The 27373-nt window shown below is 36.8% G+C and overlaps 1 protein-coding gene across 2 annotated transcripts; it reads left to right on the forward strand.

The window, feature by feature from the left end:
* Positions 1 to 236: 236 nt before the first annotated feature.
* MKRN3 (makorin ring finger protein 3) lies at positions 237 to 27373 on the forward strand. 2 transcript variants are annotated; one of them, XM_047864052.1, is made up of 3 exons: positions 237 to 1619; positions 20583 to 20638; positions 25166 to 27373. In XM_047864052.1, the coding sequence occupies exons 1-3, from the start codon at positions 324 to 326 to the stop codon at positions 25197 to 25199; spliced, it is 1386 nt and encodes a 461-aa protein (XP_047720008.1). In that variant the 5' UTR covers positions 237 to 323; the 3' UTR covers positions 25200 to 27373. The 2 variants fall into 2 exon arrangements, with proteins under 2 accessions (XP_047720008.1, XP_047720009.1); XM_047864053.1 differs by lacking the exons at positions 20583 to 20638; positions 25166 to 27373 and adding an exon at positions 2070 to 3013.

The following is a 27373-nucleotide window of genomic DNA, read 5'->3' on the forward strand; positions in this document are numbered from 1 at the left end:
CAGACTAGCGGGGGCAGAGGCCGGGGAAGGGGCGGGGCAGCCCCAGCTGCGAGAACAAAGGAAGATCCGCAATCACCGTGCACGCTGCACAGACCGTACGGAATGAATAGAGGATTGACGTTGCCACCACAGGAAGTGTCCGCCGCGCCTGCCCAGAGAAGGCAGTAGGAACCACAGTCACAGGAAGAGAGCAGGGGGAAAGGAAAAGAGATGCACACTTCCCCGAAACAAGGTCCCCGTGCCGGCTGCTACCCTCCGGGCCTCTAGCCCAAAGGAAGGCACACAGGGGAAGTTCCGGTACCTTTTGGGGGGAAGAGGCTGCCATGGAAGAGCCTGCAGCTCCCACTGAAGCCTCTGAGGCACCTGGGGCATCTACGGGTGCCGAGGCAGCAGGGGAGGGTGCACCTGGGCCTAGTCTCCGCACTCGCCCGGTCTTCCGGCAATTTGCGGCTACAGGTCCGGCCCCCCTTCGCGCGTCACGTCTGAGGCCTGCCCAGGCTGCAGGGGGAGGGGCTGGGCCCAGTCGCTTGCAGGGCCGGAGTGGTGGCAGCTGGACGAAGCAAGTCATCTGCAGGTATTATCTGCATGGGCTTTGCAAGGAGGGGGAGAACTGTCGCTACTCACATGACCTCTCAGGCCAGCAGTTGGCCAGGGAGGGCCATGGTTCACTGCCTCGGGCCTCTGCAGACCAAGGCCCTAGCACGGCTGCGCATACTGAGACCCTGCCTCAGGAAGTGGCGAAAGCCCCCTCTGCTGCGCCTTCATGCTCCTTGCCTGTGATTGGCTTGGCTGCTGAAAGGGGTTTCTTTGAAGCTGAGAGAGACAATGCAGGCCTTGAAGCTGCAGGAGGAGCCAGTGTAGAAGGCTGGGAGAATGCTATTGAATTTGTTCCCGGGCAACCCTATAGGGGCCGCATGGTCCCTTTTCTTCCCAGGGCTCCTCTACAGAGCCCAGTGACTGAGAGGGAACAGATTGCAGTGGGCAGGGGTCAGCAGCTTTGCCGTGATGCTGCCATGGGGCAGTGCTTTCGTGGGGAGAGTTGTATGTATATCCATGGAGAGATATGCGATATGTGTGGGCTTCAGGTCTTGCACCCTGTGGATGCTGTGCAGAGGGCAGACCATACAAAGGCTTGCATTGAAGCACACGAGAAGGATATGGAACTCTCATTTGCAGTGCAGCGAAGTATGGACAAGGTGTGTGGCATCTGCATGGAGGTTGTCTATGAGAAAGTCAACCCTAGTGACTGCCGCTTTGGCATCCTCTCCAACTGCAACCACACCTACTGTCTTAAGTGTATCCGCAGGTGGAGAACTGACAAACAGTTTGGCAACAGGATCGTCAAGTCCTGTCCACAGTGCAGGGTTACCTCCAACTTTGTCATTCCCAGTGAGTTCTGGGTGGAGGAGGAGGAAGAGAAACAGAAACTTATTCAGCAGTACAAGGAGGCAATGAGCAACAAGACTTGCAGGTATTTTGCTGAAGGCAGGGGTTACTGCCCATTTGGAGAGAACTGTTTTTACAAGCATGCAACCCCTGAGGGCCCAGGAGAGGATCCTCAGAGGCAGGGTGCTGAGGCATCCGGTGCTCACTGCAGTCAACTTTTGGAGCCTACTCAGGTGGGAGAGGGCGAGATGCCCTTTAAAAGCAGTAAAAAAAAGCTTGTCATGCTTCGGCTGGCCAATCTGTTGTTTAAGTGTTTTCTTTCACTGGGAAAGAGTGCGCTTTTTTTTTTTTCCTCAGAGGACCAGTGGGACTTACTTCCTTATGAGCTGGAAAAATATTCCAGTTTGAATCTGTAGCATTATGCTGTGGCATGTGGTCTAGTGTGCTAAGGCTCTGTCTGTCATCTGCTATTGCTTGTTTGTTGTTTATAGACACATCTATCATTTACAGGGGCTATGGAAGCCATTTTTACAAAGCATTCATCTCTGTTTTCTTGTCCATCCTCATTTCAGGGTTATGCTGTTTTACTGTGGTAAACTGTAACAAAGTCCTTAAAGTTATTGTTCGATGAAATGAATATTACTGTAGTTTATGGTTTATTTTGTCATCTCTGTTTTCAACAGGATTGATTCAGTTCTAGTCTAGTGTTTACAGAATTTCCACACTCATTTTGAAGTCCCTCAAGAATAAATGTGACAGGGTGAAGGGAGAAGTCTTAACTGAACAAGGAGCTTTTTGCTACTACAGCCTTAAGAAATGGACCCTCGCGGGGCCTTTGTGGTACAACTGCTCATCTTTGTTGTTTACATGTCCGTTCTTTCCCTCATTCCTCTTCAAGTGCACTCTTTAACATGTGGTTACCTTGTGGTTTTGTGTTTTACTTGACCAGAACCAAGTGCGTATGTTTACATGTTTTTATCCTGTAAAGCTTGATGTGAAATTACTTACATTTCAAAGTATATATTTAAGAATTATATATTTGCATATAAATGTGTGTAAAAGTTATATCTTTCAAGATATATATAAAACATATACACTATCATATATCTGGAAGAGCTAGAAGCTGAAAACGAAAGGCTAATAGTATTTGCTGTTGTGAGTGTGAAGTGTGTAAATGATCTTTCCTTTTCACAGGCTTCAGTGATTAGTATCTAATGAAAACATATTCAAGTGGCTGTAGTCAAATGTAGCAGACACAGATAAAGGACTTACAAAGTAGGACATTGGTAGTTCCTTTGGTGGCATCGATAGCTCACTCCTATTATAAATACACAAATGTGTGTTCCCATGCGATTTAGCACAATCACATTCCTTATAACAGCACAATCAGCCTTGAACTCAGATATACCGTTCTTTGTATTAATATTTTGTATTGTCTCTTGACATTAAAAAAGGGGCTTTTGACAAGTTTTCAACATACAAATGACAAAATTATGAAAGAGAAAATAGAATAATAAAAATATTGGAACCAGTCAGAATATAAGAGTGAAAAGATTAAAAAAAAAGTGAAATGTATAAAGGAACAAAAACTAAACACAATAGTAATAAGGAGATAGTATAGCACAATTACACTATCAGATTAAATGAAAATGGTTTAAAAACTAAAACTCAAAGATTATCAGACATGATTAAAATAAAAATGAAGCTAAATGCTGTTTAAAATACACATCTACAGTGTAAGAATACAGAAACATTAAAAGTAATAGAATGAAAAGCTAAATAACAATGCTGTGGCTTTTGTAATAGATACAGTTGATATTAAGGATAAACACATTGCTGGAGATAAATATGGTTGGTATATAAACATAATTTACATGGAAGATAAAACTATTCCAATTTTGTATTCATTTAATAATATGCCATCTGGTAATCAAATAAATAATTGATAAGGAGAAAAATAGAAAATTTAAATGGGCAATTTTCATACATCTTTTCAGTAACTGAACAAGCAAATAAAGAATATCAATTGAATAGCACAATTTTAATAATCTATCCAGTGTAAAATGTGTAAAATGCTGTATGCATCAACTGCAGAATTGTTATCTTGGCTAACATGTGGAAATATACCAGATGCGTGAGTTCCAGGAGATTCAGACTGCCCTGACTATTCAGCAAAGACAGGGTCCATTTGCAGTTTGTGACATGTGCTAAGCACTCTCCAAAGCACTAATTTAACTCCTAGACCAACTTTATGAGGTACTCGTGCTCTAATTTTTCTCATAATCCTAATGAGGTATAAATGAGGTTATATTACTTGCCCATATAACTATGACATATTGGAACTGCAAATGGAACTCTGTATTTCTACAACACAGTCACCATGCTGCCTCTTTCCTCACCTACATGCTCAGGACCAGCTGAATATTGCTAATGGAAACACACATGCAATCTTTTAGTATGAATGGTTCAGCCAGGTGGCAAAGAGATGGACATAAATAAATTCCTAGAGAATGTGGGGGCTGTGGAGCTTAATCTGTTGCCTTGTGGACTTGGTATTTCTTAGTCCCTTACTCATAACATGCTTTAGCCTCCTATATTTTTACACTGCCTGTTCCTTCTTACATGATTCCTAGTTTTATTGGTAAGTATATTTTTGTCATATTTCTTCCATATTGATTCCTTTTATCCAAAGAATTCACCAATCAAGAGGCTGTAGAAGCCTCACTCTTACTGTCATGCAGGGTGAGTGATTCAAAACAAAATTCAAATATGCTGGTTCCCCTGAGGCCACCCCAGTACTGCAGAGGAAAGAGGGCTCAGATGACCAAACAACCAAAGAAAAGGACCAGATGGGTCACTCACAAAAACTGTACTGAGACCAAAGTCTCAAAAAAAATGAGCTTTGAATAGTGGCTAAGCTGCTCTCAAGGAGAGATTTTTAAGTTGAGCCTGGAAAGCTTTGAAAACTTTGTCCTAGTATACACTACCTAATGTTGTGAAATAGCATGTTTTTATTCAAATAGCATCTTGAACGATCATAATAAAGTTAAGGAGATACAGTGGAATAAGAATTATCAGAAGATAAAATGGTTTTGGTGACAAAGAATACTTACAATCTTGACTGCTTCTTATCAGCCGTGCAATCTGGAGAAAGTCACTTAAATTTTCTATACCTCAACTTTTTTATATGAGAAATGGGTACAGCACCATCTATTTTACAGGGTTGTTATGATGACCAAATGTAATCTGGACAAAGAACTTGAAACATAGCTGGGATTTTTAAAGTGACATGTGTAAAAAATAGGACGTATGTGTGTTTGTGTACTTGAGAAGAGCTTGCACAAGAATTAATACTCCATGAAGTTTTTCTTTTTGAAATCTTTGGAACTTGTGTTAAAGTAACATTATTAGTTTAAGTTTTGTGTAGCATGGAGGCACATTACCTTTATAGTCATAATTTCAAAAAGATGGAATAATTTTTTCAACCAAAGTCATTCAGTTAAAACTAAAAATGTGCTATTTAATTTCTGATATATAGTAAACAACAACAAAAACGTGTATTATTTGTGATGGATGTCTAAATAAAATAAAAAATAAAATGATGTTTAAAAAAGGATTTCCTGTTCCCTCCTCAGCTCATTTAGAGGTCAAATAAAGGGATGTCACTGCCACCATAGCTATACAAAGTATTCCAAGGGCTTGTTCATGAAGACAGCTGGGCCACCCCTGTTTCAGTCAGAAACAAAGGAGCCCTTGCCACACAAAAGTTTGTTCTGTGAGTGATTCAGAGTTGTGCTGGCCCCTCCTCCACTTGGATTCATGGACTCAACCCAGGAGTCCAGACAGATGGTATCACTTTACACAAAAAATGCCTGTGTGAAACGAGTCTGATTTGCTTATGTTTCACATGACTAAATTTGGTAGATGTGCAGACTTAAAATATGCTAAAAGTTTACTTAGTACCCCTTCCCCTCTAACATATGGAAACCACTTTGTCTCACATGGCATTAAATCCATTTACTGAATTTCAAGATCTTAAAGGGAAACATTTCCAGTCCATAGTTGATACCCGTATTGTCTTCTATTTTGCACTTTTGTAAACATTTTGGGATCGTGGTTTTTGTTTCCACAGCAGATGCTAAACTGCAACCTCAGTGTGAGATGGAGTTGGGGTAGGGATGAGAAAAGGGAGTCTTGGAAAATAACCCAGCACTAGTGCAAAAAAGTAAATTAATATGTGTCAGAATTTTTGCCATAAAAAATATATATCACATTTTCCAGTGTTGAATGCACACTAACAAAAATAACTATCAGATCATAATGAAACACATTTGTATGAAAAATTATTAGTACAGGCAATATTTTCCAAGTTCAATACAAGAAAATTTGCCACTACCATTCAAAACTTCTTTTAAATATCTCTTACAATAATTGATGAAAGAGTGCATTCAAAGTAATTCAGCAATATACATTGTTTAGAAAGACAAATTACATAATTAGGTATTCAAATCTGTAAATTTTAAAGAAATTGCAAAATATACAGAGGTAAGCAGAAAGAATTAAGAATCATTAAAGCAAAAATTAGTGGATCAGAAAATAGAAATATAAAACCTATTTCTTTGAAAAAATAACATAAAACATTAACTTAAAAAATAAAGGACAAGGTGCAATTGAACAAAATAGGAAACAATAAATAGGAAGAAATCAATAATAAAAACACAGTAAAGAAATAGATAAATTCTTGTTACACTGAAGTTAGTACACTCAAATGGGAAAGAAATTTAAAATCTATATTCATATAATTTTTCAAACATTAGAAGACAAAGATCAAACCAACTGCTAATGAAAATTTAAAGTTGTCAGGAATGTACTTAGCCCTGCCCCCCAAAGAAAGGAAAGGAGAAGACATTTGGCCCAGAAATGTACTAAATCCTTTAAATATATTGTAATGCTATATAAGCCAGTCCAGAAGAAAAGGGATAGTTAATATAACTTATGCATGACATATATCATCAGTGTCAGAATGTTACCAACACAGTACAATGCAAAGATAACTAGAGTTCAAAATCATTTGTGAATATTGATGCTAAAACATCTCGAATGAAATATTTAAATAAATATAAAAATCAGAAAGGAATAGGTTATATTCCAGGAGAAAAAGAATGGAAGAATATGAGACAATACTTATCTTAATATATCAAAATAATCATTTGGACATCTTCATATATCCAAATAAAAGAAAACTAAATTTGTGATCAATATGCTTATTTAAAACATAATACAGATGGGGCGCCTGGGTGGCTGAGTCGGTTTAGCATCAGACTCTTGATTTTGGCTCAGGTCATGATTTCATGTGAAATCAAGTTCCATCTCAGCTCCCTGCTGGGCAGGAAGCCTGCTTAAGATTCTCTCTCTCCCCTCTGCTGCTCACTCATGCATGTGCTTGCTCGCTCTCTTAAAAAACAACAAAAAAACCATAATACAGATGTATGAAGTATAAATATTTACATATGTATATAGATACATATATTGCATACATATGCAGTATAATGTCTATTTTTTAACGTTTTTATTAAAATTCCATTTAACATCTAGTGTTATAGTAGTTTCGGGTGTACAATATAGTGATTAAGCACTTCCATACATCACCTAATGCTCATCACAAGTGCCCTCCTTACCTACTTCACCCTCCTGTCACCCACCCTTCTCTGGTAACCATTAGTTTGTTCTCTAGAGTTAAGTCTGTTTCTTGATTTGCCTCTCTCTCTTTTATTTTTCCCTTTATCATTTGTTTTGTTTCTTAAATTGCATATATGAGTGAAATCTTATGGTATTGGTCTTTCTCTGACTTATTTCACTTATCATAAAACTCTAGTTCCATCCATGTCATTGCAAATGGAAAGATTTCATTCTTTTTTTAATGACTGAATAATATTCCATTATATGTGTGTATAGTGTGTGTGTGTGTGTGTGTGTGTGTGTGTGTGTATCACATCTTCCATAACCTTCATCAATCCATGGACACTTAGGTCATTTGTGTAGTTTGGCTATTGTAGATAATGTTGATATAAGCATAGGTGTGCACACATCCTTTTGAATTAGTATTTTGTATATTTTTTGGGTAAATACCTAGTAGTGCAATTGCTGTATGATAGGGTAGTTCTATTTTTAAGTATTTGTGGAACTGTTTTACAGTTTGTACCAGTTTGAATTCCCCCCAGCAGTGCAAGAGGGTTCCCCTTTCTTCACATCGTTGCCAGCACCTGTTGTTTCTTGTGCTGTTGATTTTAGCCATTGTGACCGGTGTGAGGTGATATCTCATTGTAGTTTTGATTTGCATTTCCCTGGTGGTTAGCTATATTAAACATCTTTTCATATATCTGTTGGCTATCTAGATGTCTTCTTTGGAGAAGACATGTCTTCTGCCCACTTAAAAAAATTTTTTTAATGTTTATTTATTTTTGAGAGAGACAGAGACAGAATGCGAGTGGGTTGGGGCAGAGAGAGGAGGCACAGAATCTGAAGCAGGCTCCAGGCTCCGAGCTGTCAGCACAGAGCCTGACGTGGGACTCGAACTCACAAGCTGTAAGATCATGACCTGAGCTGAAGTCGGAGGCTCAAATGACTCAGCCACCCACGCGCCCCACCTTCGACCATTTTTGATTGGATTGTTTATTTAGGGGGTGTTGAGTTTTATAAATTCCTTATATATTTTATATACTAGCCCTGTATCAGATATGTCATTTGCAAATATCATCTTACATTCTGTAAGTTGCCTTTTATTTTTAATTGTTTCTTTCATAATGCAGAAACTTTTTATTTTGATGAAGTCCCACTAGTTTATTTTTGCTTTTGTTTCCCTTGCCTCAGGAAACATATGTAGTAAGAAATTGCTATGGCCGATGTCAAAGAGTTGCTGCCTATATTCTCCTCTAGAATTTTTATGATTTCAGGTCTCACATTTAATCCATTTTGAATTTATTTTTGTGTATTGTGTAAGAAAGTGATCTAGTTTCATTCGTTTGCATGTTGCTGTCCAGTTTTCTCATCACCATTTGTTGAAAAGACTGCCTTTTTCCCATTGGCTATTCTTTCCTGCTGTGTTGAAGATTAATTGACCATTTAGTTGTAGGTTCATTTCTGAGTTTTCTATTCTGTTCTATTGATCTGTCTATTTTTGGGCTAGTACAATATTGCTTGATCAATACAGCTTTGTAATAGGATTTGATGTCCAGAATTGTGATGCCTTCAGCTTTGTTTGTTTGTTTTCAAGGTTGCTTTGGCTATTTGGGGACTTTTGTGTTTCCATACAAATTTTTGGATTTTATGCTCTACCTCTGCAAAAAAATGCTGTTAGTATTTTGATAGGGATTGCATTAAATCTGTAGATTGCTTTGTGTAGTATATGTCTTTTTTTTAATGCAGACAGTCACAAAAATACATAACTAAGAAAGTAAATAAAGGAGATGAAAGAAAGTAAATAATATAAAATATTAAATATTAAGGCTGATTTGATTTTTTCACAATTTATAAAATAAACCATTATCAATTAAGAAAATGAAAAAATAGGAATGAAAAGCACATTATGCAATCACACACACATTAGTGATCAAGTTTATGAAAAATGCAAAATGCAAAAAAATAAATATTAGTAAAATTCAGAATAAAATATTTCAGCATGTTTATCCTTTTAATAAGTCAAAGGAGTGTAGTCATATAATTATCTCCTTTAATCAGGCAAAAACAAGGAGATCCCTCCTCTTCACTGCCAGTTAACATTATAGTTGATCCCTCAACAACATGGAGTTAGGGGTGCCACACTCCCATCCTGTGTAGTCATAAATTCACATACTTCTTTTGACTTCAAAAAACTTAACTACTAAAGGCCTGCTGTTAACCAGAAGCCTTACTGATAACATAAAAAGTCAATTAAAAATATTTTTAATGTTATATGTATTATATACTATATTCTCAGAATAAGCTAGAGAAAAGAAAATGCTATTAAGGAAATCATAAGAAAGAGAAGATACATTTATAATGCATACTATATATTTTTTAAAAATCTGCATATAAATGGACCTGCACAGTTCAAACCTGTGGTGTTCACGGGTCAACTGCATTTTGATAATGCAATTGCATACAATACCAAAAGAAATAGATATATAAACTTCAAAGGAAAATATAAATTTATTTCTTTCAGCAGATGATACACTATTATATGTTGAAACTCCAAAACTGTCCAGAAAACTTCAAAAGAAATAAGTAAGGTGCTTAGAAAAAATAATATAATAATAATACATTTCACTTATAAAACATCAGCCATGTAGAAAATGTAGGAGGGGCACCTGGGTGGGTCAGTTGGTTAAGTGTCTGACTCTCGTTTTCGGCTTAGGTCATGATCCAATGTTTCGAGCCCCACATCAGGCACTGTGCTTGCAGCTCAGAGCTCGCTTGGGATTCTCTCTCTCTCTGCCCCTTCCCTGCTCTCTCTCTCTTTCTGTCTCTCTCTCTCTCTCAAAATAAATAAATAATAAGACATTAAAAATGAATGTAAGAAAGACATTTTTTAATGGAAACTAATTTTAAGTACATAAGAATAAACTTAAATCTGAAAAAGTTGAAAAGGAAGGAAGAAAAAGAAAGAAAAAAAGATAAAGAAAAAAGAGAAAGTAAATTTACTTAAACACATGAAGTATTCTGAGAGTACTTGAAGAAATGAAAACATATACCATGGGATTTGATAGAGAACAAATATCACCATTATGTCAATTATTTGATTTAATTTATGGACTTCACATAATCCTAATCATATACTGCTTTGGACTCAATTTTTGTGCCCCCCCCATTCATATATTGAAGCCCTAATCCCCAGGAATTGGGGCCTTTCTGAGGTAATCAGATCATGAGTTTGGAGCCCTCATATGTGGCATGAGTGTCTTCACAAGGAAAGATGAGAGAGAGAATCTTTCTCTATCCACAATATGATGGTATAGCTAGAAGGTGGCTGTCTGCAAAACAAAAAGAGGGCTGTCACCAAGAACCCAACATGCTGGCACCCTGATCTTGGAGTTTCAGCCTCCAGAACTGAGAAATAAAAGTTAATTGTTTAAGCTGCCCAGTCTATGATATTTTGCTATAGTAGCCTGAAGTAAGACAGAAGTTGGTACCAAGTAGGGTGATATATATATATATATATATATATATATGTGTGTGTGTGTGTATGTACATATATATATATATATATATATGTGTGTGTGTGTGTGTACATATAGATATAGATATATAGATATATAGATATAGATATATATATGTGTGTACATATAGATATATACGTATATATATGTGTGTGTGTGTACATATAGATATGGATATAGATATATAGATATATAGATATACATGGTTATGGAACTGGTAATAGGTAGAGACTGGAAGAGTTTTGAGATACATGCTAGAAAAAATGATATTGGTGTGAAGAGACTTTTGAAGGTCTTTCACTCTAGTGAAAGTTCAGGAAGGAAAGAGGAGAGCTGTAGGGAAAGCTTGTATCTTCTTAGATAATACACAAAAAACACACAGAAATTGGTAGAAATAAAGACAATGATGGCCAATCTGAGAGGTTTCAGATGGAAATAAAGAATATGTCATTGGACAGTGGAGAAAGTGTGATTTTTGTTATAAAGTGGCAAACAAGTTAGCTGAATTGTGTTTACATAATAGCATTTTGTGGAGAGTAGAACTTGTGAGTGACAAAGTGAATATTTAACTGAGATTTGTAAGCAACGTGTTGAAGGAGCACCTTGGCTTCTCTTGATTTCATATAGTAAAATGTGAGAAGAAAGAAATGAATTGAAGACAGAATTATTAAGCAAAAAGGAACCAGAAAATAAAGATTTCAAAAATTACAAGTCTTCCTATATTACAAAAATAAGTGTGTTCAGAAGAGAAAACTAAGGTGTGGCAGACCAACTATTTGATAACAATATTTGTGTGAGTGTGAACCATAGGCCTAATCAGCTGCCCCAACAAGAACACAACCAATTTGAGTTTAAGGGAACAGAGAGAGAAGATAGAATGAAGGAAGGCCATGAGTGAAATTTGTTGGATTTTACAAGACAGGACTATAAGAACTATTTGGCTCTCAACATGCTCTATTCTTCAAGACAAGACAACATGCTCTATTCTTCAAAGGTGACTCAGAGATCATCAGGGTGCCTCCTCAGTTTCAAAAGTGAGTGTCATCACCTTGGCTTCAACAGGCCAGACAGCCTCTGCCCTAAGCTGTGGGGATAGGGCTGCACAGAACCTTGGGGACATGACATCTACTTGGCAGAGCCCTGGGGGTGTGACTCCCACCTAACAGTGCTGCAGGGAGAGGACCACTGCCCATTGGGTCCAGAAAGCAGACCATAGAGCCAAAGAAGATTGTTCTCAAGCTCTAAGATATGGAGTTTGCCTTGTTAGGTTTTGGACTTGCTGAAGACCTGTCATCCTTTTCTTGTTTCCTATTTCTTCCTTTTGTAATAGGAATGTCTATCCTGTGCCTGCCCCACCATCATATTTTGGAAGCACATAATTTATTTGGTTTTACAAGTTTATAGTTGGAGAGTAATTTTGCCTCAGAATGATTAGTACCTCAAGTTTCCTCCATATTGGATTTAGTTGATATTTAGATGAAACTTTGGAGTTTAGAGTTGATGATGAAATCAGGTAATATTTTGGGGGCTGTTGGATGGAATGAATTTATTTTGCATGTGAAAATTTTGGCTGGAGATGGAATGCTCTACACTGAATATTTGTATTCACCCAAATTCATATATTGAAGACATAATTCCCCATGTGATGGTGTTTGGAGGTGAGAACATAAGAAGGTAATTTGGTCATGAGGATATGGGGACACAACTAAAAGGTGACCATCTGCAAACAGAAAGAGGGCCCTCACAAAGAATCCTACCATGCTGACATTACCAATCTCAGGAATCCAGCCTCCAAAAGTGTGAGAAATAGATGTTTGCTGTTTAAGCCAACAACTTGTGATATTCTGTTATAGTATCCCAAACAGACAAAGACAAGTAAAAATAGATCATGTATAGCTAAAATAAATAAATAAACAAATGAATAGAAAAATAAATAAAGCTATTGTGAAAACTTATATGAAGAAATGCCAGAACTTTAACATTTTAGAATTGAAAAGTAGCCAGTCTTGAACCTTACCAGATCCTAAAACTATCATATGCCAGCACCATGAAGAGTGAGGTATTGGCACTTGAATTGAGAGATCAAAAAGTTATATAAAAAGGGTCCAGAAATAGAGACAGACACGTATGAGAATTGAGTTTATGGTAAAAATTCTAACAAAAATAACTTAGATTATTTGATGAAAATTGATAGGTAAGCTCAGGAAACTAAAACATGGGATTCATATGTTATACTTTACACCAGTATAAATTTCACTTATATAAAAATATAAAATATAATTGTGAAACCAAAAATCAACAGAATCAACATAAGATAATGTTTTTTATTTAAATCTTAATAGTCAAAATTCTATGACCTGATTTACAGAAGCCTTAAAGAAATTTTGACAGTAACTGTAGCAACTCCATAGAGCTTTACTATGTTCCAGTTTCTATTGTAGGATACATTATCTCATTTAATCCTTTCAACAATCCTAAGAGGTAAGTAAGATTGTTATCCTCTTGTAACAGCTGAGAGAAGTGAAGCTCAGGGAGGTTAAGAGATGTGCCCATGGTGACAAGGTTGGTGACAGATCTGACTCTAGGGCCCATTCTCACAGCCACTGCACTGCCTTATATATGTGACCAACTTAAAATGACCCTAACAAGTTTGACATGAGCAAGACCAGAACAAAATATCAAACTACAAAATAATGGAATTCATAAAACAAGGAAAGAACTTATTTCCATAACTTATAAGGTGATCCAATAAAACAACAATGAAAGACCAATAACAATAAAAATTGACAAAAAGTATCAGTAGACCTTGTACAGAGAACAAAATACAAATAGATTTAAAGGCAAGAAGAGTTGTTAAACATCACTAATCATAATGCTTATTTATTGTTTTAATTTTAAAAATATTTATTTTTTGAGAGACAGAAGGAGACAGAGTGCGAGTGGGAGAGGGACAGAGAGAGGAGACACAGAATCTGAAGCAGGCTACAGGCTCTGAGTTGTCAACACAGAGCATGATGTGGGGCTCAAACTCATGAACTGCCAGATCATGAGCTGAGCTGAAGTTGGCTGCTTAACTGAGACACCCAGGCGCCCCTCTGATCCTAATGCTTATTAAAACTACATGGAGTTTCAATCTTCTTTCATTTTGTCAAAGACCCAAACATTTGAAAGTACATTGTACTGAGAGCTGGGGAAATAGTCACTCTCATTTATTGCTAGTAGGAGTGTAATTGGTACAATTTCCATAAAGTAAAACTTGATCATGTCAATCAAATCATAAATTCACATATACATACTCTTTGACCAGCCATTTTTTAATTTAAATGTGATTTACAGGTATATTCTACCCGTATGAAATCATTCAAGTACAATGAGTTAACTGCAGCTTTTGTTATATAGTAAAAGATTAGAAATGACTAAAAAATTCCAACAGTTGGTAACTGGTTAAAAAACAGTATAGACATACAGAGGCATATTATGCAGTTACATTTAAAAAATAAGCAAGCAAACAAAAAAAGCATGAGGAAATCTGCATGGGCTAACCTGGAAATATATAGTGGTAAGTAAGAATTAAATGTGCAAAAGTTTACAGAATTATCTATAAAGTCAGTAATAATTATATTAAATGTATATAATATATAAAATTATACTTGCTTTGTTTTGCTTATATATGAATAAAAATCTGATAAATCATTTGTATGTCAAAGAATATGTGTATTTTAAAAATATATACATATATGAATGCATGTATTTATATAGATAGATAGATAGATAGATAGTTGACACTTAAACAATGCATGGGTTACGAGTACCAACCCCACACAGTTTAAAATCCATGAATAACTTTTACTCTCTAAAAACTACTTATAGCCTGTTGTTTTCTGAAAGCCTTACTGTAACATAAACAACACATATTTTATATGTTATGTGCATTACATACTGTATTCTTACAGTAATATCTAACATTTCTCTTACTTTTTCAGTATTTCTAGGTTACATGATTAATCCGTGAGCTTTTTTAAATTGTCACAAATATCCCCAAATTTTCCAATTTGGAAAATTGGACCTGTGCCTTTCAAACCTATCTTGTTCAAGGGTCTCTATACACATGCACACATATACATATTTGTGTGTAAATATATACATATAATTAAGTAAATATACATACAGGAAAATATATGTGGGTATCTCCACTTTTTGAGAGTTTGCGTTACAGCACTTGATTTTATAAAAGATCTACATTAGTACCTGTTTTCACTAACTGAAAGAAATCCAAACCCTTTACCAAAAAAGGTGAAAATAAAAAATAGTGTTCAGCATTTGTTTTGCAGGGAGCTGTTATAGAGACAATGCACACCCAGAACAGGAAGAGTGGCCCCACCAAGCTCCTTTCCAGGGAACTGCACTCAGCATGTCAGCATTAAGGCTCCATAGCTTTGAGTTGTGTCTGTGAGTGTCTGCACTTGATCTTTATTTATTCTGTGCATCCATTAGCAAGATGTGTCTTATGATATTATAAAAGCCCAAGAGAGGTTACTTTTTTGAGTCTGAGAATATTAAAAAACATTTCCATGTAAAGGAATGGTAATGACTTCTTTATGCCATTTTGGTTTAAGAAATTTTCATAGGAACACTCTACTTTTAGATAGTGGGGGAAACCTGTGTGTGTGTGTGTGTGTGTGTAAAATAAAATAAATGCAGGCCTGAAAATTAAGTGTTATGGGTTAGTACATTTAGTTCCTTTATGAGTATGGGTTGTGTGAATAAAAGATGCAAAGATATGATTAATTAGAGTCCAGTGAGAAAAAATTGTTTAAGTGGTTTCATCCAAGCACAGCACATTCTCACTGTAGGGATCCAATAATGACTCATTGCTGGTAATCACTATGGCAACAGAGCTGACTCTCAGGTCTCCCACAGATGTAGACATAGGTTTACTGATAAAGCTTGGTACTGTCTGCTATTGACATATAATAATTCAACCTGTAACTCATATGCACAGGTCTTTATATTCAATATTCTGCATTCTCATGGTCCTCTCTAAACAGGATGGTTTTTTTTGAAAAATTATTAGAATAGTTAACTATAAAGTGGAAAAAGGAGGATAAAAAATAATAAGTTTGTAAGAGTGTAAGAAAGAAGAAAAATGGGCATAGCACAAGCAAGAAAAATAGAAAGTAAGCAGTAATACTGGAAATTAAATGCAAGTAGACCAAAAGGAATATTTTCTAAATTTATTTATATCAAAGTTAATTTTTAAATAATTTATTTATTTTTAAATTTACATCCAAGTTAGCAAATAGTACAATGATTTCAAGAGTAGATTTGATGCCCCTACCCATTTAGCCCATCCCCCCTCCCACAACCCCCTCCAGCAAACCTCTGTTTGTTCTCCATATTTAAGAGTCTCTTATATTTTGTCACCTTCCCTGTTTTTATATTATTTTTCCTTCCCTTCCCTTTTGTCATCTGTTTTGTATCTTAAAGTCCTCATATAAGTGAAGTCATACATTTCTCTTTCACAGAGAAAGTTAATTTTAAGGCACGGTAAGGCATAGAAAATGTCAATTTACCAGGAAGTTAAAAACATTTTAAATTTGTGGTCATGTAATTACATAGCCTCAGAAAATACGAAGACAAAATGGCAGAACATATAGGGGAAATTCAGGAATTCACAAGGTGGTAGATATTTTTAACACCGTGTGCAGTAACTTATTTAAAATGTACAAATAGATTATTTGAATAAAACTATTTGACTATTTGAATAACACAGTGACCACTATGGAGTTAATTGTCATGTTTAGAATCTTATGGAATCTTTAGGATCTTTAGAATCAAATGGAAAAAAAAATATCACTTCTCCGGGTGCCTGTGTGGCTCAGTCAGCTGAGCATCTGACTTCGGCTCAAATCATGATCTCGAAGTTCATGAGTTGGAGCCCCACATTGGGCTCATTGCTGTAGGCACAGAGCCTGCTTCAGATCCTCTGTCCTCCTGTCTCTGCCCCTCCCGTGCTTGTGCTCTCAAAAATAAATACGTGTTAAATTTTTTTTTTTTTTTTTTACATTCACTTTTCATGGTACAGAGAACAGATAAAAAAGGAATTTCACTGGGCTAGAAGCCCTGACCCAGAAGCCTTTTCTTTTCTTTTCTTTTTTTCCGGAAAAAAGTAGATCCTTTCAAGTAAGTTTTTACCTTGTAGTAGACAATGTGTAAATAAGTCTATAAGGATGGCCTCGTTCTCACAACACTCAGGAGAGAAGTTAAGTGCTTTGCCCATGGACAGGCTCACATCCAGAAAGTTGCAGAGCCAGGATTTGAACCTGGATTGTCTGATTCCAGAACTCTTGAGTTGACTCCCCCCTCCCATTCTTCCCACCCTTTTGATTTGGAGTAAGCGTATGTGGGGGATGGGAATGGGTGTCCTAAAAAGAGAAAGATACAAGGAGAAAAGCACATATATCTTCATCATAAAAGGGGCCAGTCACAAAGTTAAGGACTGAACATCTCTGAGCTGCTGGGCATACAAGACTGCAGGATACTCTGGATCTTATCTTTCCTTATCTGTCTCTGGATAAGGGGCCAGTTGTACCATTGCCTGGAGTCTGCCTGGTTCATTAGATTTGTAAAACAGCACTCTTCTTGCTATGCTTCTTTGTTTCCTAGGGCAATGGTTCAGCCTCAACTTTGGCTTTTCTTATTTCTTCCAACATTGTCTCTTCCAAAAGAATGTTACCCAAATGGTTAACAAAGGGTGATAGCGTGGGTCATCTGAGAAGCATGCATCAAGAGAGAGTTAAATATGCAAGGATTTTACTTAGGTAAACTTCTATAAGAAAAAAAAAATGTGAAGAGGTCCAGGAAGACTGGGAGATACTTTAGACCAACTTTGCAAATGAAAGACAGAGAGAAGGAAGGTAGGATGGAAGCATCCTAGACAGCTGTGAAGTCTAATGGGGGCTCAAAAGGACATCCATAAGTCCTTAAGCCACAGTCCATCATCACTAGAGTCCAATTTCTCTCAGAAATAGACCTAGCTATATTCAGCCATTAGTTGGGAGTAGCTCATGGGAAACATGGCTTTGATATAAATACAAGAATGGATTTCAAAGAACAGTAGTTAGGTCTCTTGGTCAATTCAAATTCTTATAGTTGGAAGTATTTCAGGTGCATTCTCATGATTGGTCAAATGAGCCAGAACGCTTGAATGTTTCACCTGTGCTGTGGTGCATGGTGATTGGCATTTAATGAGATCTTAATCATGACCAAGACTTTGATTCTTAATATAGTTTCCCTTTTAGGGCTTTGATTAGCCAAGCAACTAGAAAATGAGGCCAGATTTCATGTTCTCTGAGACTCTGTAATAATAAAAGCAAATGTTCCAAAACATAAGAGCGGCATAGTAGGCTAGGGCATTTGGGGCAGATCTAAAGAAGAGGCATTTAGGCTGAGTCTTGACAGTTTACAGATTTTTCTCCTTTGCTACGTTTCTCATAATTGCTGGTGTCATATTTTATTTTACATATATAATATATATGTATTGTACATATGTAATATATATATATATTTTTTAAAGTTTATTTATTTTTGAGAGAGAGAGAGACAGAGCACGAGCAGGGGAGGAGCAGAGAGAGAAGGAGACACAGAATCTGAAACAGGCTCCAGGCCCTGAGCTGTCAGCACAGAGCCTGACATGGGGCTCGAACTCACAAACCATGAGATCATGACCTGAGCCGAAGCCAGACGCTCAACTGACTGAGCCACCCAGGCGCCCCTGTAATATATATATTATAATATGTAATGTATATTATATGTAATGGCAGTGTATATATATATATATATATATATATATATATATATAATTTTTAAAGAGAGAGAGCAGTAGAGAGGGATAGAGGGACAGAGAGAGAATCTTAAGCAGGATACACACTCAGCATGGAGCCTGATAGTAGGGCTCAATCCCACGACTCTGGGATCATGACCTGAGCCAAAATGAAGAGTGGGACACTCAACTGTGTAGACACAGTAAACCCACTAAACTGTGTAGACAAAGTAAAGTCATTTTGGGTCTAGATATGTGAAGGATTAGAAGATAACACCATCTATTTGTTTTATTAGCTTTGACAAGTTACTTAAGTGTCCCTACAGCTCAGTTTACTCATCTGAGAGAAAATGGGAATAGCACATTTGCAGGGTTGTTTATATAAAATCTAGATGAAGAAAATCAAATGGAATCTAGACACAGTTTAAATGAAGAATTTTTGAGTGTTTGGGGGTTTATGATGAGCATGCTGCTCATACTCAAGGATATGTACTCCACTAATATTTTTGAGGTGAGATCTATAGAGCTTATTATTTCCCTATGAATAATGACTTAAGAAAAAGGCGTATTAACTCAATGTCCCCCAAAGTTTAATAGTAGGGTATTATTATACAATATATTTAGACTAAGATCATAAATTTTGGTGACCTCCACTCAGAATTCCTTTCCTGCTCCCCTTGAATTTTTGCTTTTGGTTGCTTAAGTGGGAATTCTTGACCAGGCAACTGCAAGTCTTCACCAGAATTATCCCCACCACTTTTATGACATTCTCTACCATATTTTCTCATATAACTTCCACAACACCAGCAAGTTTCTTTACAAACACCATTGACAGTTTTATACAATGGGCTGTGAAGGCTACCCACAAATTGGGAGTCAAAAATTGCTGGACTTGTCATTTGGCCCCAATTGCCTGCACCCTGCTTACTTGGCTATATTCAATTTCAGTCAACTCCAATTAACAACAATGTATTTGCCCCAAGTTTCCCTTCAGTTAGATGCCTCACCCATTTTCTGCCTCAATTTCTCTTCAAGGAGTCATGTTAGAGTAGCTTTCAAGGCTATTTCGGTGATTTGGTGCCCAGACACAAAGATCTCTTGGTCTGCAAATCCCTTTAACACACCACTGGGACTCTAACAGCAGAGTCAGTGAATGATTATGAATTCCCCGGTTTCTTACCAGAGGATTCAATGAGTCCTTTACACTGAGAATTTCTGCCTTTGGAACTTATTTCAGGGTCACATCGCAAGGCTCTCACCTAGTACATTTTTTCCACCAGCCCTCTAACTGGCTTCCTCAGAGCCACATACTGCACTACACCACATACTATATTGCCTACCACTGGAGGTTTATATTGAGGGTAGAGAACCCCTGCATTTCCTATTCTGGCTTGCTACCACCAACTCAAAAGATCTGTTTTCATCCTTCAGTCCTGGGTGTTTAGGTTCTACTAGGACTGAATGGACTGGGCACAGGTGCAGTGGACCTAGCCACCAAATATTGAATAATTAAGATCGACCAACAATTATCAGCCACCCTAACCCGGCACATATAATGACTCCATAAAACCCTGTTACTTGGCAACAGTCCCATAATTGTCTTGCTCAAATGGTTTTATGCAACCACCTGGCCCTAAATTATCTACTGGTCTAGGAAGGAGAAGTTTGTGTCTGCTCCAGAACCACTTGCTATATGTATGTCAACAACTCAGAAAAGTTTTATACCTACTTGTACCAGAATGCTTAAGATGTTAAAATAGTCCACAATATTTCCCAAATATTTAAACATACAACCAGAGCCTCTGAGGTCACTGACATATTTTTCATGGCTGGACCCCTCAAGTTGGGGAGAATGGCTACAGATGGGATTTCAAACTATTAACTATAAAATTCTTTTTTTTAATGTTTGTTTTTGAGAGAGAGAGAGAAACAGAGAGACAGAGGGAGACACAGAATCTGAAGCAGGCTCTAGGCTCTGAGCTGTCAGCACAGAGGGGCTGGAGCTCACAAATTATAAGATCATGATCTGAGCTGAAGTTGGATGCTTAACCGAGTGAGCCACCTAGGTGCCCCTTGCCTATATAATTCTTACAGGATTTGTTATTGCAACCCTAAGTAGATGTGTAATCTCTGGGTTACAGTGTGCCCTAACACTGACTTTTAACATATCTGCTTTCCAGGCTGTTTGTGTCCTCACCATTAACTCTGATGCCATGGCACACCAGAATGGATTAGTGTAAGTGCCTGACAATTAGGGGTCTTTTAATTATAATGTAAATTCCTGTCATTACACTTTTTATTATAAAAGTATCTATTTATTTATATTTATCTATTTATTTATTTATTTTCAATTCTAGCATAGTGAACATACAGTGTTATATTAGCTTCAGGTGTATAATATAGCACTTCAACACTTCTTACAACACCTAGTGCTCATCACAACAAGTGCACTCCTTAGTCCCCATCACCAATTTCACCCATCCCTTCCCCCACCTCCACTCTGGTAACCATCAGTCTGTTCTCTATAGTTAAGAGTCTGTTTCTTGGTCTCTCTCTCTCTCTCGCTTTCTCTCTCTCTCCCTCTGTCTCTGTCTCTTCTTTTGCTTATTTGTTTTGTTTCTTAAATTCCACACATGAGTGAAATAATATGGTATTTGTCTTTCTCTAACTGATTTTGCTTAGGATTGTACTCTCTAGATCCATCCATGTCATTGCAAATGGCAAGATTTCATTCTTTTTTATGGCTGGGTAATATTCCACTGCATATATGTACCACTTCTTCCTTCTCCATTCATTACTCAATGGACACATGAACTGTTTATATAATTATCTATTTTAGATAATGCTGCGATAAACATACAGTGCCTATATCCCTTTAAATTAGTGTTTTCATATTCTTTGGGTAAATATCCTGCAGTGTGATTACTGGATGGTAGGGTAGTTCTATTTTTAGCTTTTTGAGGTACCTCCATACTGTTTCCCAGAGTGGCTGCACCAGTTTACATTCCCAACAGTGCATGAGGGATTCCATTTATGCACATCCTTTCCAAAACTTGTTGTTTCTTGTGTTGTTGATTTTAGCCATTTTGACTGATGTGAGATGATATCTCATTGTAGTTTTGCTTTGTATTTCCCTGAGGATGAATGATGTTGAACATCTTTTAATGTGTCTGTTGGCCATCTGTATGTCTTCTTTGGAAAAATGTCTATTCATGTCTTCTACCCATTTTAATTAGATTATTTTTTTAAGTGTTGAATTGTATTTGTTCCCTATATATTTTGGATGCTAACCCTTTATTGGATATGCCATTTACAAATGTCTTCTCTCATTCAGTAGGTGGCCTTGTAGTTTTGTTGATCATTTCCTTCACTGTGCAGAATTTTTTTTATGTAGTCCAAATAACTTATTTTTACTTTTGTTTTTCTTACCTCAGGAGACATAGCTAGAAAGATGTTGCTATGGCTAATGTCAGAGAAATAACCGCCTGTGCTCTTTTCTAGTATTTTTATGGTTTCAGATCTTACAGTTAAGTTTTTCATCCATTTTGAATTTATTTTTGTGTATGTTGTAATAAAGTGATTCCATTTCATTCTTTTGCGTGTAGCTTTCCAGTTTTCCCAGCACCATTTGTTGAAGAGACCATCTTTTTCCCATTGTACACTCTTTCCTCATTTGTCAAAGATTAATTGGCCATATAATTGTGAGCTTATTTCTGAGTTCTCTATTCTGTTCCTTTGATCTCTGTGTCTATTTTGTACCAAGGCATCCATTTTAAAGACATCTCTTTCAAATAAAAGTATTGCCAGCCACTCCAACTAGTAAAGAGCCAGTCTGTCCCACCCATTAAGTTTTCCTTTTTAGAAAGCTGTCATTGACCTAGGTGACTGACCACTTGAGTGACCCTGCTTTTCCTTTACAACACTTTAATTCCCACTATTATGTCTTAAATTGGCCAATAAGCCCACAAAACTCTAGGCACCCCAACTTGGATGCCATTAAAGGCAGAACCATCACCTTTCTCCTTCGCTTACACATCCCACAACATCACTGTGTGATTCGGATGTGCTTTGTACCCTCCAGGAAATGTAACAAATAAACACTGTTTTTTTTTCAAAGTTCCCTAATGATTGTTGCTGAGGTGAGTTCTGCAATCATAACAGGAACCATAAGGGTGTGTCCAGACACAACATTCACTGCAGGAAAATGTCTATGAGGGCTGCCACAAGTAACATGGGCCCAAGTGAGTGCCTCAGGCATTCTTAGCTGACAACATCACTATCACTAGGCTGAGGCAGACACAACACAAAGTGAAAGGTAATAATGGTGTGAAGATGAGGCAATGATGAAAAATGAAGATAATCCTCACAACAGCCATTTCCTAATTAAATAAAGCCTTTGGAGGATACAGGCTAAGACTTAAATGTAAATACATGTATAAGTATTCAGATAGACAAGATAACTAAAAGGGATATCATATATCTAAATAAATAACTTTCAATAACTATAAAACATAATTTATGACTAATTAATCAATAAATTGACTAAATGAAAGGTTTTTGAGAATTCAGGGGTCCTGGACCACATACACATGCCATCTGTAAACTGTAAGAATTCTTATTTAATGCCAGGCGCTATGCTGATGCATTATATCCCATTCTTTCTTACATGTTCAATGAGATCCGTCTGCAATTCTTCCATCTTTCTATATGTCATTAATTTATAACTTATTCATGAGTAATACATATTGTAAGGAAAAAATCTTATTCAAACTTCTACTACCAGCTATTGCCTAATTTCTTTGATTCTCTTTGAAGCAAAACTCTTCGAAAAAGTTGTTTATACCCACTCACTGTCTCCAATTCTTTCTCTTCTCTTTTAAAAGCGTTCACCACCTCCATTCAACTGAAACTGCTCTTACAAAGTTCAAAGACGACCTCCATGTTGTTAAACTCAATGGTTAATTCTGTCATCATCTTGCTTTATTCCTCATAGCATGTGACACAACTCATTAGGTCCTCTTCAATGAGGCATTTTCTTCATTTGGCTTCCAGAACCCAAATCTCTTATTATATTGTTATTATTATATTATATCTTATTATTATATTATATATGACCTGAGCCAAAACCAAGAGTTGGAGGCTTAGCTGACTGAGCCACCCAGGTGCCCCTCACTTTAATCATTTTTTTAAGAGGTTTCCATGGGGCACATGGGTGACTTGGTCAGTTAAGCCTCCAACTCTTGGTTTTAGCTGAGGTCATGATCTCACCATTCATGGGTTCAAGCCCCACATTAGGCTCTGCACTGGCAGGAAGGAGTGTACTTGAGATTTTCTCTCTCCCTTATTCTCTACCCCTCCTGACTTGCTCTGTTTCTGTCTCTCTCAAAATAAATAAATAAATAAATAAATAAATAAACTTTTTAAAAAAAGGAGGTTTCCCTTTTTCCACCATTATCTTCTTGTACTCTATTAGTAGTGAACCAAGCATAGTGATTTTTTTAAAACCTAAGTCAAATTCTATTACTACTTTGGTCAATGTCCTCCAACAGCTCCCTATCTCACTAACAGGAAGAGCTGTGAAAATGGTTAACTATATCTTGACCTTATCTCCAACCACTTTCCCTTCTTTTGGATCACTTCAGTCACAAGGGCCTCATTGTTGTTGTTTGAACACTGAGCATATTTCAGCCTTGGGACATTTATGATGACTCTCCCTCTGACTGGAACATACTGCTAAGGCCCTCACTTTCTTACATTCTTTGCTCAAATGATTCAATATTATTAAAGCTTACCAGAATAACATAAAATTTCAGCCCTTACTCACTCATGGAACTTTTGATACACTTCACCTTAATCTAACTTTTGCTTTATCTATAGCACATTACTTTCTAACATATTGCATAATTTGAATTTTTATGTTTATTGTTAACTGTGTATTTGTTGTTAATTATGTATTGTTAATTGTGTGTTTGGTTGACTGTTAATACACTAGAATGTAAGCTCTTTGAACATTTGGCATATTCAAAGCTCCTAAAATAGTTCCTAGAGCATGCTGGAAAATTAATATATTTGTATTGAATAAATGAATAGTGGAATGAATGAGTTTCTCGGCACTTCACTTTGAAGGTAATCAAGGGTAAAAAGCACCTTTTCATGGCATCTAACTCTTGCTTTCCTAAAATCTTTGTCTCAGTGATTTAAAATAATTTAATAAAGTCTGACCCAGAAATGGCAACCCCTAATTTAAAAGGTCTGAAAGAACCCAGAAAGCTGGAAGATTTGAGAAAATCCAGGCTATGGATTTATGACTATTAAGATCATTATAATAATATAGCTATTATAGTATTTTATTTATCATCATACTGCAAGTAAGTCAGGTTCCTAATGATGAGTGACAGGATTCTGACATAAGGCAGGATTCTGACACATCCCTGTGTGAATCTCTCTCTCTCTCTCTCTCTCTCTCTCTCTCTCACACACACACACACACACATACACACACACACACACACACACACACACACACAGTTACTTCCCCTTGGCCTCCATCTACCTTCAGCTATTTTCCTCTACAATTCCCTCTATTTAAAACTCATTTCTGGAACCTTACTTTTTCTACTTATCATTTTTTTTCTTATGCTTAAATCATTGTTATTAGAATTCCCCTACTTATTTGCCTTATCACTGCTAAACCCAATGAATGATTTTTTATCACCATCTAAGTATGTGTGCAGTGCTTAATTCTCTTATTTATGCCTTCTAGATCACCTGAAACACTTTCCAGAATGAAGCAATAAGAAAACAAATAAATTCATCTGCCTATGTGACATTATTTCCAAGATATGTGATGCAAATATCAGAAACTGAAAAAATAACTTATATGCCCACATCAGTGTCTACTCTTCTGTTTCTCCTTTTCCCATTAATAAGGATGCCAATCCAACCAGTCATTCAAGCCAGAAAACTTGGCACCACACTTAACTCCATATCTCTCTGTATGTCTCCTGTCCTTGCGTGCAAAGTAGTTGACAAGTGCTCACAATCTCTGCATCAATTGTTTTTTCTCCATCTCACTGCCACATCATAGCAAGCTTTGATTCTTCACTGAATTATTGGAATGACTTCTGTCTGGATCTCTTGTCTTATTCCCACCCAATACAGGCTCTTCACTCTCGCCAGGATGATTTTTCTAATCTAAGAGGGAAGACCCTCTGTTCTTCCCCTCAGTGTATATCATAAATTTCATCTTGGGGGCAAAAGGATTGAGGGTAGCCTTAGAGCTTTCCAGATAGGGAACTAACCAGTTGGTACTTTTTATTGCCCAGTAGGGCATGAGTTGAGTGAAGTCTTGTACCATGCGATCCCTTGGTGTGGGATTTATTCTGCTCCTTGAAGACACAGATTTCTCATCTTCCTTCTTTATACCAAAGAGCTACCATACCATGAAGCCTGTTTAAATGTTCTTTTATGAAGACCCTTCTAATTACCTCAAGGTGATGTAGATTTCTGAATTTGGGGCAGAGACCATGGGTTGTGTTTTAACCATAAATCTCATAAGCAAATTCTTATGTCCCAGATCTGACAGGAGGGCTCACATAAAGAAGGTTCTATTAACTGTTAACTCCCACTTTCTCTATGCCCTTTGCCAAAGTCATCTCCCTTAAGATATTGCCTTATCAAGGATGCCAGTCCTCTCCTCCTCTATCACTTCTGGTATAATAACATTCTGGCCACCAAGACCCTTTTTGTGCCACTTAATAAGTCCAATGCCTCTTAATCACTTTTGCTTCAGCTCAGTTTATGCTGAGTCAGAAGCTGGTGGAAAGGAGAATGATTAAGAGTTTTCATTTTGCTTTGTTTTGTTTTTAGTTGTCTGTTGATTGTCTAGGGGAAGGGGAAGATGAACTCCCACTCCATGGGTGGTAGAGAAAAGGGTCCCTTTTCTGAACCAGAGCTGTTTTTTTTTCCTAAAAGAATCTTAACATATACAAAATTATCAAAGCCAACCCAGCTTAGTGCTAATGGTCTTATTATGTTAAGGGAGCATTCACCCCTTCTGAGCCCTTGATTATTTTCAAAGCCTCCCTACAATATTGAAAGTAATTTATTACTTGCCCAAATCAATTATATTTAACCCCCCAGGGTTTTCAGCCACATAAAGGCACTCTAGAGGGTAGGAAATGAGGAGGATGGCAAGACAGATGTTATTTCATATCCCTCAAAAAGTAAATATGATCAGTATGTCTCTGTTTTGTTTTTTGTTTTTGTTTTTTGTATAGACTTATAATAAATACAGAGAACAAATTGATGGTTTCCAGAAGGCAGAGAGTGGGAATGAACTGAATAGGTGAAGGAGATTAATAGGTACAAAATTCATGTATATCAATAATTACTCCGAATGTAAATTGACTAAATCCTCCAATCAAAAGACATAGGATGTCAGAATGGATAAAACAACAAGACCCAGTTATAAAAAAAAAGCCACATAGATGAATACTACAGCATAGGGATATACCCAATAATATTATAACAATATTTGGTGACAGGTGGTGACTGCACTTATCTTTGTGAGCACTGAATAATGTATAGGATTGTAAAATCATTTGTACAGCTGAATCTAATATTGTATGTCAATAATATTGTATACAATCTAACATTGTATATTAACTATACTTCAATAATAAAAATTAAAATAGGTATATCTGATTACACTGTTCACCTGATTTAAGTCCTTCAGAGGCCTCCTCTTGCTATTAGAATAAAGGCCACACCTATCTTTCATTGTATTCCTTCTACTTATGTTTCTAGATTCAATATCTTCCATTCCTAGCACCTTTTCATTCTCTCTCTCACTCTCTCTTTCTCTCTCTCTGTCTTTCTCACACACACACATGCACATTTGATGTTTTACCAGTAATGATATTCTCTCATTTCTTTAAAAAATTATGTTTTTATTTATTTTTGAGAGAGA

The sequence above is a fragment of the Prionailurus viverrinus genome, chromosome B3 (assembly GCF_022837055.1).
Source record: "Prionailurus viverrinus isolate Anna chromosome B3, UM_Priviv_1.0, whole genome shotgun sequence".
In the NCBI taxonomy this organism is placed as follows: domain Eukaryota; kingdom Metazoa; phylum Chordata; class Mammalia; order Carnivora; family Felidae; genus Prionailurus; species Prionailurus viverrinus.

What these genes read in the sequence shown, in the direction of transcription:
- MKRN3 (XM_047864052.1), top strand. Translation starts at nt 324, where the DNA reads ATGGAAGAGCCTGCAGCTCCCACTGAAGCCTCTGAGGCACCTGGGGCA. An exon ending in AACTTTTGGAGCCTACTCAG is followed by an intron (nt 1,620 to 20,582) that starts GTGGGAGAGGGC and finishes TCTGCTTTCCAG; the next exon opens with GCTGTTTGTGTCCTCACCAT. An exon ending in GCACACCAGAATGGATTAGT is followed by an intron (nt 20,639 to 25,165) that starts GTAAGTGCCTGA and finishes TATGCCTTCTAG; the next exon opens with ATCACCTGAAACACTTTCCA.